General features: G+C 43.1%; 1 protein-coding gene across 1 annotated transcript in view; it reads right to left on the bottom strand.

Moving 5' to 3' along the window:
* Window positions 1-12,115: 12,115 nt before the first annotated feature.
* LOC120397875 (laminin subunit alpha-3-like) overlaps window positions 12,116-15,547 on the bottom strand; it is a 56,058-nt gene continuing 52,626 nt past the window's right edge. Inside the window, exons 36-38 of the mRNA XM_039524489.1 lie at window positions 14,775-14,868; window positions 14,271-14,390; window positions 12,116-12,487 (exon numbers count right to left, since the gene is read on the bottom strand). Coding sequence (XP_039380423.1) covers window positions 12,342-12,487; window positions 14,271-14,390; window positions 14,775-14,868 — 360 coding nt within the window. The 3' untranslated portion in view covers window positions 12,116-12,341. The remainder of the gene's footprint in view (window positions 12,488-14,270; window positions 14,391-14,774; window positions 14,869-15,547) is intronic.

Genomic DNA, 15,547 nt, shown 5'->3' with positions numbered 1-15,547 from the left:
AAGTGAAGGGCTCTTCCTCTATTAAATCTGTTAAATGTGTGCTTTCAAGCAGGATAATTTTCATGCACAATCAAGTGATAGTAATCGCCAGAGGCAACAGCTGGGTAGTGTTGATCATACTTAAATAATCTTTATACCAATGCCTTTCATTTTTTCATCTGCTCTTCTAATATCAAAAACTAAGAGTTTTGATAAGAGTGGTTCACCCAACAGTCCCTGAATTATAACTACACAGCGAAAAGTAAGGATAATGTTTTTGTCACTTGATGGTATCATTTTTCCTCATCAAAGATAAGATTTAACAGAGGATTTAACACATTAGGAAGCTAATGTTTGGTCAACCAGAAAAACACTTCAATTCAGAAAATTCTAACACTAAATTAAGCAAAATAAAGATCTTATCTGTCGTTTCATCTCTATACTTTGGGCTAAACTCTTCCTCAGTTACTCTGTAGCACTGTAGGTGTAAATGAAGGTATGATTTTTTCTCTGCTTGCTGTGCGGTTTTCTAAGCATCCCTTTACTTTAAAAAAAAAGACCTCCAATTTTGAGCCCTCAATTAGCTCTGGGTTGCGACTGACAGAATTTATGTACCTAACTACTTAGTTACCTCTATAAATAAGACATTAAAATTCTATGCAATGTTGTTGTAGCCATGTCAGTCCCAGGGTATTAGACCTGAAGACGAGCTCTGTGTACGCTTGAAAGCTTGTCTCTGTCACCTAACAGTAGTTGATCCAATAAAAGATATTACCTCACGCACCTTGTATCTCCCTTTTAAATTCTGTCATTTGAACCAAAGATGAAATCCTTGCTTGTTGGAAAGCAATGGCAAAACCCCCATTGACTTCACACTCATCTGTCCAACTCATTAAATCAGCAGTGAGTTTGACAGAGGATCATTTCTGAAGATAATACTGAGTTTCTGAGAGAAGGATGCTGGGGAAATACTAGTGTAGACTATGAAAGCCATTTCACCTCTATCCAGAGCTCTTATTAACATTATGATGAACTATTGTATCAGCAGCACAGAGATGCAGGCAGCTAATCCCACTACACTTAGGTAAATCAATACAAAAAGGCTGAGTAACAAAAACATGAATAATAGGGAGTTTCTCTTATAATTGGAAACAGGATAGCTTTCACTCTTGCATGCCCCTTCCTTTATTGAAATCCACTGACAGCAATGCAGAAAGGTATTTTTTATAGTCATGTACTAAAGCAGGCTAATTATTTATTATGACTGAATTTTATCCCAAGACTGCATCTATCTTCAAGAAGTTAGCACAGCGGCTTTCCTGATGCTGTCATGGCCGGTGCACTGGGAGCTCAGTTGTGCTGGAGCCATGAAGGTAGCCCTCATCCCCCTCATTTTGCTCTCTTCTTGCTCTAATTAGGTGGGTGCCTAGGAGGGCAGCTGGTGGAGGAACCGGAGGCAGGGGAGAGTAGATAAACTGGATAGATCAGAGGCAGAAAGAGGAGAACAAGAGAGAGGAGCAGAAACAGAAGGAGAGAACTGCTGGAGCCTGGAGGTAGAAGAAAAGGAACAAAGAGTAGTGGAAACAGAAGAGAAACTAGGTGAAACAGAGTGGGTAGAGGAGGGATTCTGCATGATTCACAACAGGACTTCATGAAATTATTGTTGAGTGTTATTATAGAAGGTGGCACCATGGGCGTGTGTTGTAGATCCACATGATACCAGTGTTAGCATCACAACAGGGGAAAGATCACATGATTATAGTCACTCCCTTATGCATATACCATAATTGAAGCCCACCACAATCAGGGCTTTATTGAGGCCTGTAGGCACTATGTGACACTTTTTACAAATGCTATGAATTCTACTGAACTCACTTGTATGTGATGTCGATCAGCACATGCCAATGCAGCCATATACCTTCAAGCAGGCACAGATCTACATGTGTCTGCATAGTTTGCCTTCATTCAGATATGTAAGCATGTTTCTGAACTTTCAAAGGGTTCCAAATGAAAGAATTAATTCACTTCTCCTAGAAGTTAGTCTTAACATTTTTGCCTGGATTTGGTAATGGAATGTGCTTGCTTCAGTGCATCTATACTCGAACTACCCATACATGTAATTACACTACAGTGCTAGTTAGTGTCCATCAGTATCTTTGGTCAGGGTTTCTTCGTAATTGTTAAAAGACACTGATGCTTCCAAAGAACCAAATACTGTATTTGCATTAACTATTGATCTCCCAACAGACTTCTTGGCACCCATATAAAACATACAACTATTTTCACACCGGTTTTCAAAAATATGTTTCTTCCTAATTTTTTATTTTCTTTAGGATTTTTGTACCCAAGTTACTATGAGAAATGGTGGTGATACCAATAAAACCAAACTGATAAACTATAGCAGGGATCGGCAACCTTTGGCACTTGGTCTGTCAGGGAAATCTGTTGGTGGGCCAGGATGATTTGTTTACCTGTCTTCAGGTTTGGCCGATCACAGCTCCCACTGGCCGCAGTTCACTGTTCCAGGCCAATGGGAGCTGCGGGAAGTGGCTCGGGCCGAGGGATGTGCTGGCCACTGCTTACCAGAACCCCTATTGGCCTGGAATGGTGAACCGCGGCCAGTGGGAGCTGCGATCGGCCAAACCTGCAGACAGGTAAACAAATCGTCCCGGCCCATCAGCAGATTTCCCTGACAGGCCGAGTGCCAAAGGTTGCCGATCCCTGAACTATAGCAATTGGAAGTTATAAATCTATTAATTACTGTATTGGTAATTTGAAAATGATCTAAAACATTGCCAACAGTTGATCTTATGCATATTTTTAAATGTGTCAAGGCATGATGAAAACCTTCATGATTTTGTTTACTGTATCTGTTTGGTTTTAATTTAATTACTTGAATTGTTTTGATCCTCACCTACTAAAGTTTGCTGGCAAAGTTATGGTAGCAGTAGTTCTGATATTAAACCACCAATTAAGCTGAGTGGCATATGTAATTTGTGTTTGTTCAGTTGTCATAATTTAAAGGGCCTACCTAATAGAGCAAGAGAGAGGCAGCAGAAATCAATAAAATACATAAATAAGTCAGATGGAAATGTTACTAACTATACTGAAGAATTTCATTTCAGACACATTTAGAGATTGCTTAGCAAAGATGCTTGCATATTGCCAGACCCACAGTTAAAGGCAAATCCATTGCCCAGCTCAGCTCAAGAAGACAGTGCAGCAGGCAGATGTGAGGTGTGTAGGATGAATAATCCCCATCTTCAAAGTAAAGTTGTCATTTCATGGAACCTACCACATTCCAATGGCTGTAGTTGCCCTGTAACTTCCTATGGGCCTGCCCTCTCTAGCCTGTCCCTAGTCCCTACCCCTCCCACTGCCTGCCCTTGCAGGAGAGATTTATTAATAGATAGGGTGCCAGTAGATAGCACTCAAGAATACACTGCATATTACCTGGGTTTTGTAGGACCAATACAACTTGTTGCGCATTGCCGGTGGCTTCTTACGTGCAGCTGATAACAACGCTTATTCCACCTTGCAGCTGATAACGCTTCACTTGCAGCTGAGAACACTTGCAGCTGATAACAACGCTTATTCCTCCTGTTCAAAGTACTGGGCTCTGTCACAAAAGGGATGAGGACCTCCCTTATGTTTCCCACTACTGTATGTACAGCAAACTGCACCCATGGTTCCATTGCCAGTGGACTGCACAGCAGTGAAGGCAGTGGTAGGATTTGTAAATTTACTTGGTGTGATTGTGATTCAGTTTGGTTATATGCCTTTTAAGTTGAGATGGATCTGAGGTACAAAATTCAGATCCAGAGCCAAACTTCCCTACAGTTTAAAGGTGCTTGGATTCAGGTTTTTGTTTTGGTCAGATGGAGGGAGACATGGGTCTGCCACAAAGTTCTGAGCCAGAAATGAATCTTCCCTAGAGGTCAGGGGACAGAATTAGGAACCAAACCGAAGGCCCCGATCCTATCTTTTCTTTCAGTGCACGTATTTGATCTGGAGGAAGTTATGGTGCTTGGATTTAGGTTGATTACATCACTTGTTATACAAAAAGCACTGTTGTTCTCAGAATTGATTAAAATAAGCAAAGGTTCAGTCTTATCAAAGCTGCACCAAGGGGTTTAAGCTTAGTCACACGACATTCTTCAGAAACATAAGGAGCTCAGCTTTCAATGTGCCACAGAGGAGATATGTGCTTCAGCTGGCATTCTTAATGGGGACCGAAAAATAGGCAGGAAGAGGCGTGGAAAGCTTTCAGGATGACTAATTGCTGTTTGCAGCTGCAGACAGACGTGTTTAATTAGCTGGTAGTTGCATGCATGTAAATTTGGTTATCTGTCGTTAGAGGCCAGATGTTTTCTTCCACCATTCAAATTGGAGCAAAGAAGAGAAAGAAGGGTCAGAAAGCAGAAAAAAATATGGGGGAGTGGCAGCTTCACACTATCCTTCTTCCCCTCCCTCACCCCCATGCCCTGGGATCCCCTCTGAGTGAACACCACTGTGAGTTTGCAGGGGAGTGTCTGGCCACAGAAGAGGTGGAGCCACAGAGAATCTGTTCTGTGCAGCTCCCCTGACAACCTGAGGCTGGGAAAACTGGCAGGAATGAATGCTGCTCAGCAACAGGAGGAGCTGTGCAGCCCGGCTGCTGGGGGACACGGAAGCAGTATAGATGCACAGGATCAGAACCTGATTTTTGCACAGATTCTCTGTGTTGCAAGGTTTTGTGGCCGGTCCCCTTGCTGCCTCCATGTAGCTTGAACTCATTGCCCCTAGAGACGAACAGGTATCAGATGCAGAGTTTTCTAACTACTTTATCCTGTCCATGGGTTTTTCCATGGGAGGCCAAGAGGCCCTTCCTGACTAAACAAAATGTTTATTTTGACTCCTCATAACAAAGTCACTTTAATAATATTTTTGAGGAATAGATATACAGTGTTCTCTCAATCTCCAGAACAAGAACCAGGATCCCAACAGTTGATTGGACATAAAGGACCAAATCCTTACCTGGGTAAATCAGCATTGTGCTGAGGCTCAGGCCACAGTCAGTCTGATGGCATTTCAGGCTACTGTGGGAGGGTTTAACCTTTTCATTCCTTTTTAATTAATTCATGGTGAAGATTAGTAGCAATTTTTGTGGTGCTTGGTTTTTATTCTCAATACACATGAATCATTTGGAATCACTTTCCCCCCAAGAATGCCAAAGGGGCCGTATGTCTCCTTTAGCGACTAATGCTTGCGAACGGATGCCTCCTTAGCAAGATAATGTGAAGTACAAAAATTTGAACATTCAAAATGTTTCCACTTATGGCCTGATTCTGCTCTCGCAGTAGTGTAAATCAGAAGTAACGCCACTGAAATCATTGGACCAGGGCCTCAGCTACTGTAAATCAGTGTAGCTGTCAAAGTCTTAATCCTTGGCTGATTTTCACTGGCTGAGAATCTGGCCCCCTGAGTAAGGTAGTGGTCCTGTGGAAAAATTAGTATGTCATCATGTAATTACAGATTTTGTCCTAATGCGTAGGCACCAGAGAGCTGAATTCAAATTGACCAGGCAACCTTAATTCTGGCATTTCCTCACTTTTGCATGCTTCACTTTGCAACTTTAATAATGGACTTTTAATGTAGCTTTTGGGTGTGTATGACAATCTGACTGGGATGCGGCCTTCAATGAAAGATGGCTAAGTCTGTCTTTCTGTTCTGTGTTTGTACAGCACCTAGCACAATGGGCTTTTGGTCTATGACTAGGGCTCCTAGATGCTGTGATAATACAAATAAATAAGAATAGTCCTAGAAAATGATTTAAGGGGCCTGATGATTCCCCTCTCCCTTACACTAGTTTTATATTGGTGTATGGGAGAGGAGACTCAGGGTACGTCTACACTACGGGATTATTCCGAATTTACATAAACCGGTTTAGCAAAACAGATTGTATAAAATCGAGTGCGCGCGGCCACACTAAACACATTAAATCGGTGGTGTGCGTCCACGGTCCGAGGCTAGCGTCGATTTCTGGAGCGTTGCACTGTGGGTAGCTATTCCGTAGCTATCCCATAGTTCCCGCAGCCTCCCCCGCCCCTTGGAATTTCCGGGTTGAGATCCCAGTGCCTGATGGGGCAAAAATCATTGTCGCGGGTGGTTCTGGGTAAATGTCGTCAGTCACTCCTTCCTCTGGGAAAGCAACAGCAGACAAGCATTTCGCGCCTTTTTTCCCTGGATTGCCCTGGCAGATGCCATAGCATGGCAATCATGGAGCCTGTTTTGCCTTTTGTGACTGTCACCGTATGCGTACTAGATGCCGCTCACAGAGGCGATTCAGCAGCGCTACACAGCAGCATGCTTTTGCTTTTGCATGCCAGCAGAGATGGTTACCAGCCATACTGTACCATCTACCATACCATAAATTGGTAATAAGATGATCATGGTTACCAGTCCTTTTGCACTGCACCATTTGCTGCTGTCATAAGTGCCCCTGGGTGAGCTCAGCCAGGGGCGCAAAAGCCAAAATTGGGAATGACTCCCTGAGTCAATCCCCCCTTTTTGGTATCTAAAAATAGAATCAGTCCTGCCTAGAATATGGGCAAGTGTACTAGAGAACCACTGTATCAGAGAACCAGAGAGCACAGCTGCTCTGTGTCAGATCCTGCAGAAATTATGAGCTGTATGCTATTCACAGGGGGTGCTCCTGCAACAACCCCACCTGTTGATTCCATTCTTCCCCAGCCTTCCTGGGCTACCATAGCATTGTCCCCCCACTTGTGTGATGAAGTAATAAAGAATGCAGGAATAAGACACAGTGACTTGTTAGTGAGAAATGAGTGGAAGGCAGCCTCCAGCTGCTATGATAGTCCAGACAGGACATTAAGCAGTGTGGAGGAGAGGAGCCCAGCATCCCGCTGCTAGTCCAGGGGCAATTGAATCTTTTCTTTACACATGAAGGGTGGGGGCTGATGGAGCTCAGCCCCCTGTTGCTATGATGAAGACGGCACCCTTGATCGACCTCACTGATGCTAGTCGGCATGGTTACCAGTCCTTTTGCACTGCCCCATGTGCCAATAGGCTGATGATGACGATGGATATCAGCCATATTGTACCATCAGCCACCCATGGCGGGGGGGGAGCAAGGATGTTGGTGTTGAGTGCTGCAGCATCGCGTCTATCTGCAGCATTCAGTAAAGATAGGGTGACATGTAAAAGAGTCAAGAGAGGATTGTTTTCCCTTTCACTTTTGGGGGTCGGTGGGGGGGTGCGTAAATTGCCAAGCTATGCCCAACCCACCATGGACACTGTGTTTGACCCTAGAAGCATTTGGAGCTCAGCCAAGAATGCAAATGCTTTTCGGAGACTGCAGGAACTGTGGGATAGCTTGAGTCCTCCAGTCCATGAGCGTCCATTTGATTCTTTGGCTTTCCGTTACGCTTGTCATGCAGCAGTGCGCTGAGTCCCTGCTATGGCGTCTGTCTGGAGATTTTTTAAAAATGATTTTGAATTTCGTCTTCTGTAACGGAGCGCTGATAGAACAGATTTGCCTGCCCTTATAGCAATCACATCTGCATGGTCCATGCTGGAGCTCTTTCTTTATTTTGATTTTTAACTGCATCGCCACACGTGCTGATCGGAGCTCCACGCTGGGCAAACAGGAAATATTCAAAAGTTCGCGGGGCTTTTCCTGTCTAACTGGCCACTGCATCCGAGTTCAGATTGCTGTCCAGAGCGGTCAGTGGTGCACTGTGGGATACCACCCGGAGGCCAATACCGTCGATCTGCGGCCACACTAACCCTAATCCGATATGGTAATTCCGATACTAGCGCTACTCCTCTCGTTAGGGAGGAGTACAGAAATCGATTTAAAGAGCCCTTTATATCGATATAAAGGGCCTCTCAGTGTGGATGGGTGTGGCGTTAAATCGGTTTTACGCTCCTAAAACCGGTTTAAACGCTTAGTGTAGACCAGGCCTCAGGCTCCTTGACTGTTTTACACTGGCGGAGGGGGCGCCTCTGAAATCAGTGAAGTTATTACTGGCTCACAGCAGCATGAGTGAGAGGAGAATTAGAGCCTTGCTGGTTATGAGTGCATTTGGGACCCGCTCCTTGCTGGAATGCCGAGAAGACTATTCAGTGTGACGTTTTTCGCTATTATTAATGATTTTTTATTATTTATACAGTACCACAAGTGTACTGGCTTTGCTTTACAGACAGAAAGTGACAGGTCACATGGAGTTTACAGTCTAAATTAGACATACCACAGCAGGGCTATAAGGGAAGCCAAACAATGGGTAGGTAGGGGGCACGGCTAGTGAACTGATTCAACAGTGAAGCTTATGAGACTGTTACACACATTATGTTAGTTCCTCCCATATACTGATTTTGTTTGTTTATATCTGAACATCTAAGTATAATCGGGAAGAGAGCAGGGAGGGTGTCAGCAATGGAAGGCTATCCGGGAAGTAATGGGTTTTGATGAAGGAGAATGAGGCAGCTTTGCACACAGGGGCATGGCAGTTCTTACAGAAATAAGGGGCGCTATGGAATTGCTTGTGGGAGACCAGAGATGCATCAAAGTGAGCTGAACTGGCAAATGAAGTGCATATGTGGAGGATCCAGCAATGGTCTGTGTGCAGGGGTAGAGTTGCAGAGAGCTTTGAGGGTGAAGACGAGAGTCTGAATTTGATGTGGAAGGAAATAGGACGCCAGGGCAGGGACTCAAGGTGGGTGGGCAAGGCAGGATGCTGATTCAGAAACCTGATTTTAACAGTAGGATGTTGGACAGAATTGAGGGAAGAAATGAGGAAAGCTGAAGAGGAGGTTGCAGGTTTAGTGTGATTGTTATATTAGCTGTATCTCATTTGCTTCTTGTTCCATCCTCTTTATTGGGAAGATGGGATGCTGGGATGTTATTTTACCAGGCTTTGTATTTTCATATTTGCCTCTCCCTAGTCTCCAAGCCAGGTACTGAAGGTCTCTCTACTCAACCTGCTTTTTGTCTCTCCATTGCCAATAGCAGCCTTTTACTTGTTTTGCCAATGCATGGGTTTAACCTTTTTTCCTATCAGATGTTTAGGCAATGTAAGAATTGTGTTTCTGTAAGAATAGTCATATTTGCTGTGTCTTAGCTATGTGGAGACCGTGTTCCGCTTTTTTATATACGGCAGCTTTATTTTTCAATGCTATATGTGTAACTGGAAGGAGGACGGGCGGATACTATAGAATAGTTATTTAGAAAATATGTATTTTTTTTAAAGTATCCATAAAGAGCCTGATCCAAAGCCCATTGAATTCAGCAGGTCTTTCCGTTGTCTTTAGTGGACTTTGGATCAGTTCCACTCATTGTCTTGGAGAATTGCAGAGGGCTTGGTATGAGTGCCTTGGTAACGTTCATAATTATAATGACATTACTAAACTTGGGCTGGATTGTTATCAAGTACTGCATGTGGCCAACTTTTGATCAGAAATAGGATTCAATCATTCTTGACTTGGATCAAAGTTTTTTTGGGGTGTTTTTACACTTAAATGAATTCTGCGCAGAACTGAAACAAAAGTAATTTTTTCAGTACATCATCTCTGCAGTTGGTGAGCTGGAGCTATTCTAATGAACAAACCCTCATTTTCAGGAAAGAAGATGGTTTTCATTTGGGAAAGCTCAGAATATTCCATACACAGATCAGGTGTAATGTATGATCTGCAGCTCACTGTTTAGTACCTGAATTTCTTCTTGTAATCAGATTTTTTAAAATTACCAGCGTATTCTAATCAGAAACAAATCTCTTCGTAAAGTAGGGTTTTCCCAGTGACTGCTGGGATCTAAACTCTAAAGGATTTTCAGCAGGTGTTTATCAGCCCATTATAGATTTATCTGTGTTTAGGTGCATATATCCAAGCTCTTGATTGTTTTACTTGTTGGCACAAGTTGACAAGACAGACTTTTACTATGGGGTGACCAGTCAATTATGGAAACAACATGACTGAAGAAATGATGAAAAACAGAACTGACTTCGCAACACAATTACAATACATATTACAGCCAGTCAGCTTTTAAAGTAACACTTACTAATCACTAGAGCTTACTCAATAAATATTTCTAAATATGTTTCCAGTCAGCGCTAGAACGAGCCCTGGTTAAATGAAACCAATTGCAAGGGGACTGGAATCCAAGATCTGCCTCGGATTGTGATACTAAATCTCATCTACGCAAAACTAGGAATTATTTTGGGGACATTCTATGGCCTGTGCTATACAGGTGGTCAGATTAGATGATCACAATGATCCTCCCCCGGTTTTAGGATTTCTGAAAAACAAGAACTTGCCCTTTCTGGGCTGTGGGGAGCAGGATTAGACTGACTCATCACTACTTTGTGAGTCAGGGAGAATCTGCTGCAGGGAGCAGTTTGGCAGGTAGGAATTATGGGAATACTGCTGGGGAATTGTTGGAGAATTTTTCCATGTCTTTTACTGTTTTTCCTCTCCTGCACTGGGAAATGTTATTGCCAACTAAGGTTGTAAAATAACTGCACCTTTCAATAGTTTTGGCTAACTTACCCATTGGAAAGCTTCTTTAACAGTGTGAAGACACATCCTATATAAATACCATCTAGCTGCTGCCTGCTCTCTGCTGAAATAGCTTAAGGGTCATTAGACCACCTCCAGGGGTGTGATACAGGTGGATCCATGCAGCACCATATCCTCTAGTCCCTGTCACAGCTAATCCTCTGTGCCGTTTCCCCACACTCTGTCCACCCCTTACCATAGAGCAGCAGAACTACACTGGCTATGGTGCTACAGAACCCTCCATACGGGAAAAGAGAGGGCTGGCTTTGCAAAGAGAGGGTTGGCCTTGCCCCTAACAGAATAGCCACAGAAAAAGGAGCAACACACAGATTTGGTATAATGGAGGGTTTGGGGTTTGATTTTCAAACACACGCATTGAAGCCACAAGATTTTTTATGAAATTAACGCTCAAATCCATAAGGGGCATTTTGCTAGGCAGCATGTTTTACTATCCATATTGCATGCCGTGCCAAACCCAAACATAGATAGCGCTGCTGAATCTTGGGCTGGAAGGCATTGGACACATCATGGAGATGAACCACACAGCCTGTGGGACCTGAGGTCTGTTTATACTGCTATCTTATGCCACCTAGTGGCTGGCTTTAGGAACAACATAAGAGCTTCCAAAGAGACTTGCAGAGCCTTGGAAGATGCCGAGCGAGTGCAGTTTTCAGACAAGGATAGGGGCTGTGCACTGGGGAGTGGACTAATACTTAAATAGGGTGAAAATGCTGGGTTTGAATGAATGTGGTGATTGAAGCCCCACGGCATCTACTCAGCCCAGCCCCATATCCATAATAACAATGCAAACAGGGTTCTGTGGGATAAGGGATCATGGTCAGACAAACTTGAATGTCAAACGAAGCATTTTCTTGGTTTTAGTGTTGCAGTTTGTGCTGTATAAGTGACAGTGTGCTCAGGACTTCAGTGTTAATAAATCGGTCTTGTCTTCGTTTCATCAGGAAAACAAACGGAGCATCTATCCTGGTTCTGAAAGCCACAGGGAAAGTTCTCCTAATCAGAAGTGTTTCATATCTAAATTCTGTTGACCAGAAACGATGGGCCCAGTCCCACTTACTCAGGCAAGCTGTCTCCTTGAAGTCAATGGGCTTACTCACATAAACCAAGCAGGATTTGGCCACGATGAAAAACAAGTTAAGGAAAAAGCCGTGTTAAAAGAATTTTACAACCAAATAAGAATATGGAAGACTTTAAAAGAGCATATTCCATTTATTTGGCCCTAGAACTCTTAACACAGCAACAATCTTCCAGAGTTCCACTCTTTAAAGTGCTTCAAACTCCATTTATATTATTATTAACATTAATGTACACTTCAGTATAAACGCTGTTCATCAACCCAAATAAATGTATATATTTGTATAAAGTTTTTGATATTAGGCCAGATTCTGCAGTCACTCACACCAGCGTAAATCCAAAATAACTCCAGCTAAGTCAATGGAGTTAGTTTAATGCTACACCAGGGAGGATGAAAGCAGCATTTGGCCCACTATGTGTATAAACAATACTATTTTATATTTTATGTATATATCTCACACACCCAATGAATTGCCCGGGAAAGCAGTCAAATGTAATAAGGAGTCTAACAAAGCCAATACTTTTAATTAGCTTTGGCACAGGCCACCATTCCAGAAGATGCATCAACTTGTAAGCCATTTTGAACATCATAATTGACGAGAGTAACACAGTGATCAGGGAAGGAGAACCCATATTGCAGTAATTCATACAGTACATCAGGAGACCCAACGCAACGAGGGTACAAATAATTCCCTTATTATGTAATGGCAGAGTTAATTGGCAGGGCATCCATTCAAGCTGACTGCACCATGAACCTCTGAAATTTTGCTGACAGAGACAGCTTTGTCATTTATTTTAATGTTCTGCAGACAGCCAAGGAACGAGTCCCGAACAGGAAGCAAAGGTGTTTCCAAATCTGCTGTAAAGACAAGGAAGAAAGAGCAGCTAAATAATGGGAGCTGTTTTGTAAAGCACTGAATACAACAGGCTGGTGGCTTTAAGATGTTCCATTTGGTTATTGAAAGGATTGGCTAGTCTTTGCTTTCAGAATGTAATATGATACCAACATTTCAAGTTGAACTAAACTAATTTACTATGGCAAATAAAATAATTAAAAAAATTATTGCACATTTTATCATGTTTTGCTGTTATGAACGGGGTGAAACCTTGCTATGAGTTGAGTTAAAAGCTCAGTGAGATTGATGGGTCTGAATGCACCCTTCAGTTAATAGAACAGGAGTACTTGTGGCACCTTAGAGACTAACAAATTGTACTCCTGTTCTTTTTGCGGATACAGACTAACACGGCTGCTACTCTGAAACCCTTCAGTTAATGTAACTGGAAGGATAAATTCATCTCAAGCCTTCACCTATAACAAAAGGAGTATGTGAACCTTCCCTGGAGTTTTGGACTATATGGGTGGAGTGGCTTTTTGTGAGCATTGTTTTGGTGGGGGCAGAGGGAGAAACACAACCAGGCAGTGACTGAGACAGCATGGAGTGACCCCGAGAGAAGCCTAGAGAGAAGTGCTGGGTTGGGGGTGCTGGCTGAAAGAAGTTTGGGCCTGTAAGCTAAGAAGCTACTCCGTTCTGCTTTTGGTTCCTCCTGCATTCAGAGAAGCAGGACTTTGTATAAATGAAAATATCAGACTACAGCATCAGTTTTTACTCCCAACTGGAACATCCCGAGGACACCTAATGTAGACTGGGTGAAAACAGAGAGGGGGCATCAGACCCAATATAAATACTGTAATGTTTATAGTGTTACCCCCTTTTTACCCTGGTGGCTAGTCAGAGTTCCCTTGGCTCATGGACCTAGCTTGAGGGAGGGGGGGATGCAGAAAAGAGGAAACATCAGGTCTGTAGCTACCTCTGCCTTCCTCAATGCCTCCAATTCATTTCTACAGTAGCATTTTTTCCCTCTCTCCTGCCCCAAATTTCACCTAACAGAATGGTGACTCCTGCAGCACAAAAAAGTTGACCCTGATGGTGGGACTAGGGCCAGTGGCTAGTAGAGAGGTACTGACAGCACAGACCCTGATGGAGCCAGGCAGGCTTGGGGGTGGTGGGGAGGCTGAGAAGCAGTGCAAACACACAGGGTCCACAATGGATGGCATTGACCTCCAAAGATAATATATCTCTGTGTTTCAAGTGGTAGACCCTCTACCAATTCGGGGCTGGGGGGGTGGAGGAGGTTTGGTTGACATATGAAAGTTATATTGGCATAGCTATGTAAGTTGAGGTATGAAAATACCACTCCCCTGACCGATGTAGCTATGTCAGCCTAAGCTCCAGTGTAGACATAGCTATGTCGACTGAAGAGTGCTTCTGTTGAGGTAATTAATGTTGTTCAGGGAGGCGGTGTTCCTACACAGATAGAAAAATGCCTTCTAATGGCGTAGGCTGCATCTATGCTACAGGGCTATGCCTGCCTGTGCTGTAGACGTGTGTGTGTGTGTGTGTGTGTGTGTGTGTGTGTGTGTGTGTGTGTGTGTGTGTGTGTGTGTGTGTGTGAGAAAGCGTGCAAGACCCTGCCTACCTGACAAAAAATGATGAGATAATACAAGTTAAGTCTCCTGTCACCTGAGTGTTTTTTCCCTTATAGGAGATGATATGGCCCATAGTGTGTTTGATTTTTTTCTTTCATAAAAAGAAACAAAACACCAGGAGGAGCAACGAAACATTAACTTGAAGTAATATTACCTGGAACTCTTCCAAAATAAAGTGGATGACCCACGTTAGCAGAATGTGAGGCAGATGATCCAACGGTGTAGTTGCTCTTTGCATCCACATCTAGGTGCACAATGTTCTGTTTCTGAGTTACTGTAAGGAATTTGGTAAATCAGTAACTTTGCTCCAGTCAAGCATCCACTAGCCATGACCTACTATTTTAAGAAGTGTTTGTCTTGCAGGAGTGTGATTTATAGGGGAAGTTTTATTTCACTATATTTCCAAGTCAAACTGACATATACCAAAATACCTATGGGGATGAGAAAGTGTTCAACATAAAAGCCCAAAGGTTCTCTTCCCGACATGCAGTCTTAAATAATTACAACCTGTTGTTATTCTAAAGAGTGTTCTCAGAAAAAACAGCAGTGGAATTATTTAGTATATAAGGGGATAGGCATTAAATTTAGGGCTGCGGCAATCTTTTTTGTTCTTCCCATCCATTCCAGTTTCAGAAGAGCAGGCAAGAGGATACAGTACCTGCTATGGAGTGCCACTGTCCATCACATAGAGACCGCTGAGGAGTGACGGATGTCTGGAACTCTGCAGCACCATTATTTCCAGAGGCAGTGACCTGTAAAACATCTTTCAAGTTACTAGGGAAAAGAAAGGACTGACAAGAGACTATCCGACTCTAAACAATTACTGAACTCACTGACTGGTGCATTTCACCAACACTTTAAAAGGCACAGTCAAAATATTTGTATTCCCAAACAGTCTTCCTTAAAGGAAGGTAGATTCCATTTACAGAGTCCTAAGAGAGGATAGTGTATACTCTATACCAGTGGTTCCCAAACGGGGGTTCACGAAATGTTACAGGGGGTTCTCGGGAAAAAATTCCCTAATGGCGGACAGAGCTGTCCCTAGGGGCCCCTGGCAGCACAGGACCAGCAGCCCGGAGCCCCTGGACTTCCATGAACTAAGCAGATCAAAGCAAGCATATCTATCACAGTGAGAAGATTTAACCTTTAACCTAAGTAATGGAAAGGGAGGTGGATATTTTTTGCTGTTTTTAAAATTAAATAGGCAGCTAGTATTTTTTTTTTAATTATTATGAAGAACAAGTTTAAGCTTTGTTGTAACGTGTGTTGTTTGCCTGAACTGCTCAAGACCTGAATGCTTGTGTAGGAGGAACTCTTTGAGTTGGCTTCTTAAATACCTTCATGCTGTTTCACATCTGATACTTCTTGATGAAACATAGGAGCCTTGTCTTATAACAGGCTTATTCAAAGTGATACAAGCTATGAAAGGGA

This window comes from Mauremys reevesii, linkage group 2 (assembly GCF_016161935.1).
Source record: "Mauremys reevesii isolate NIE-2019 linkage group 2, ASM1616193v1, whole genome shotgun sequence".
In the NCBI taxonomy this organism is placed as follows: Eukaryota; Metazoa; Chordata; order Testudines; family Geoemydidae; genus Mauremys; species Mauremys reevesii.
This window is presented reverse-complemented; position numbering and strand designations above follow the sequence as displayed.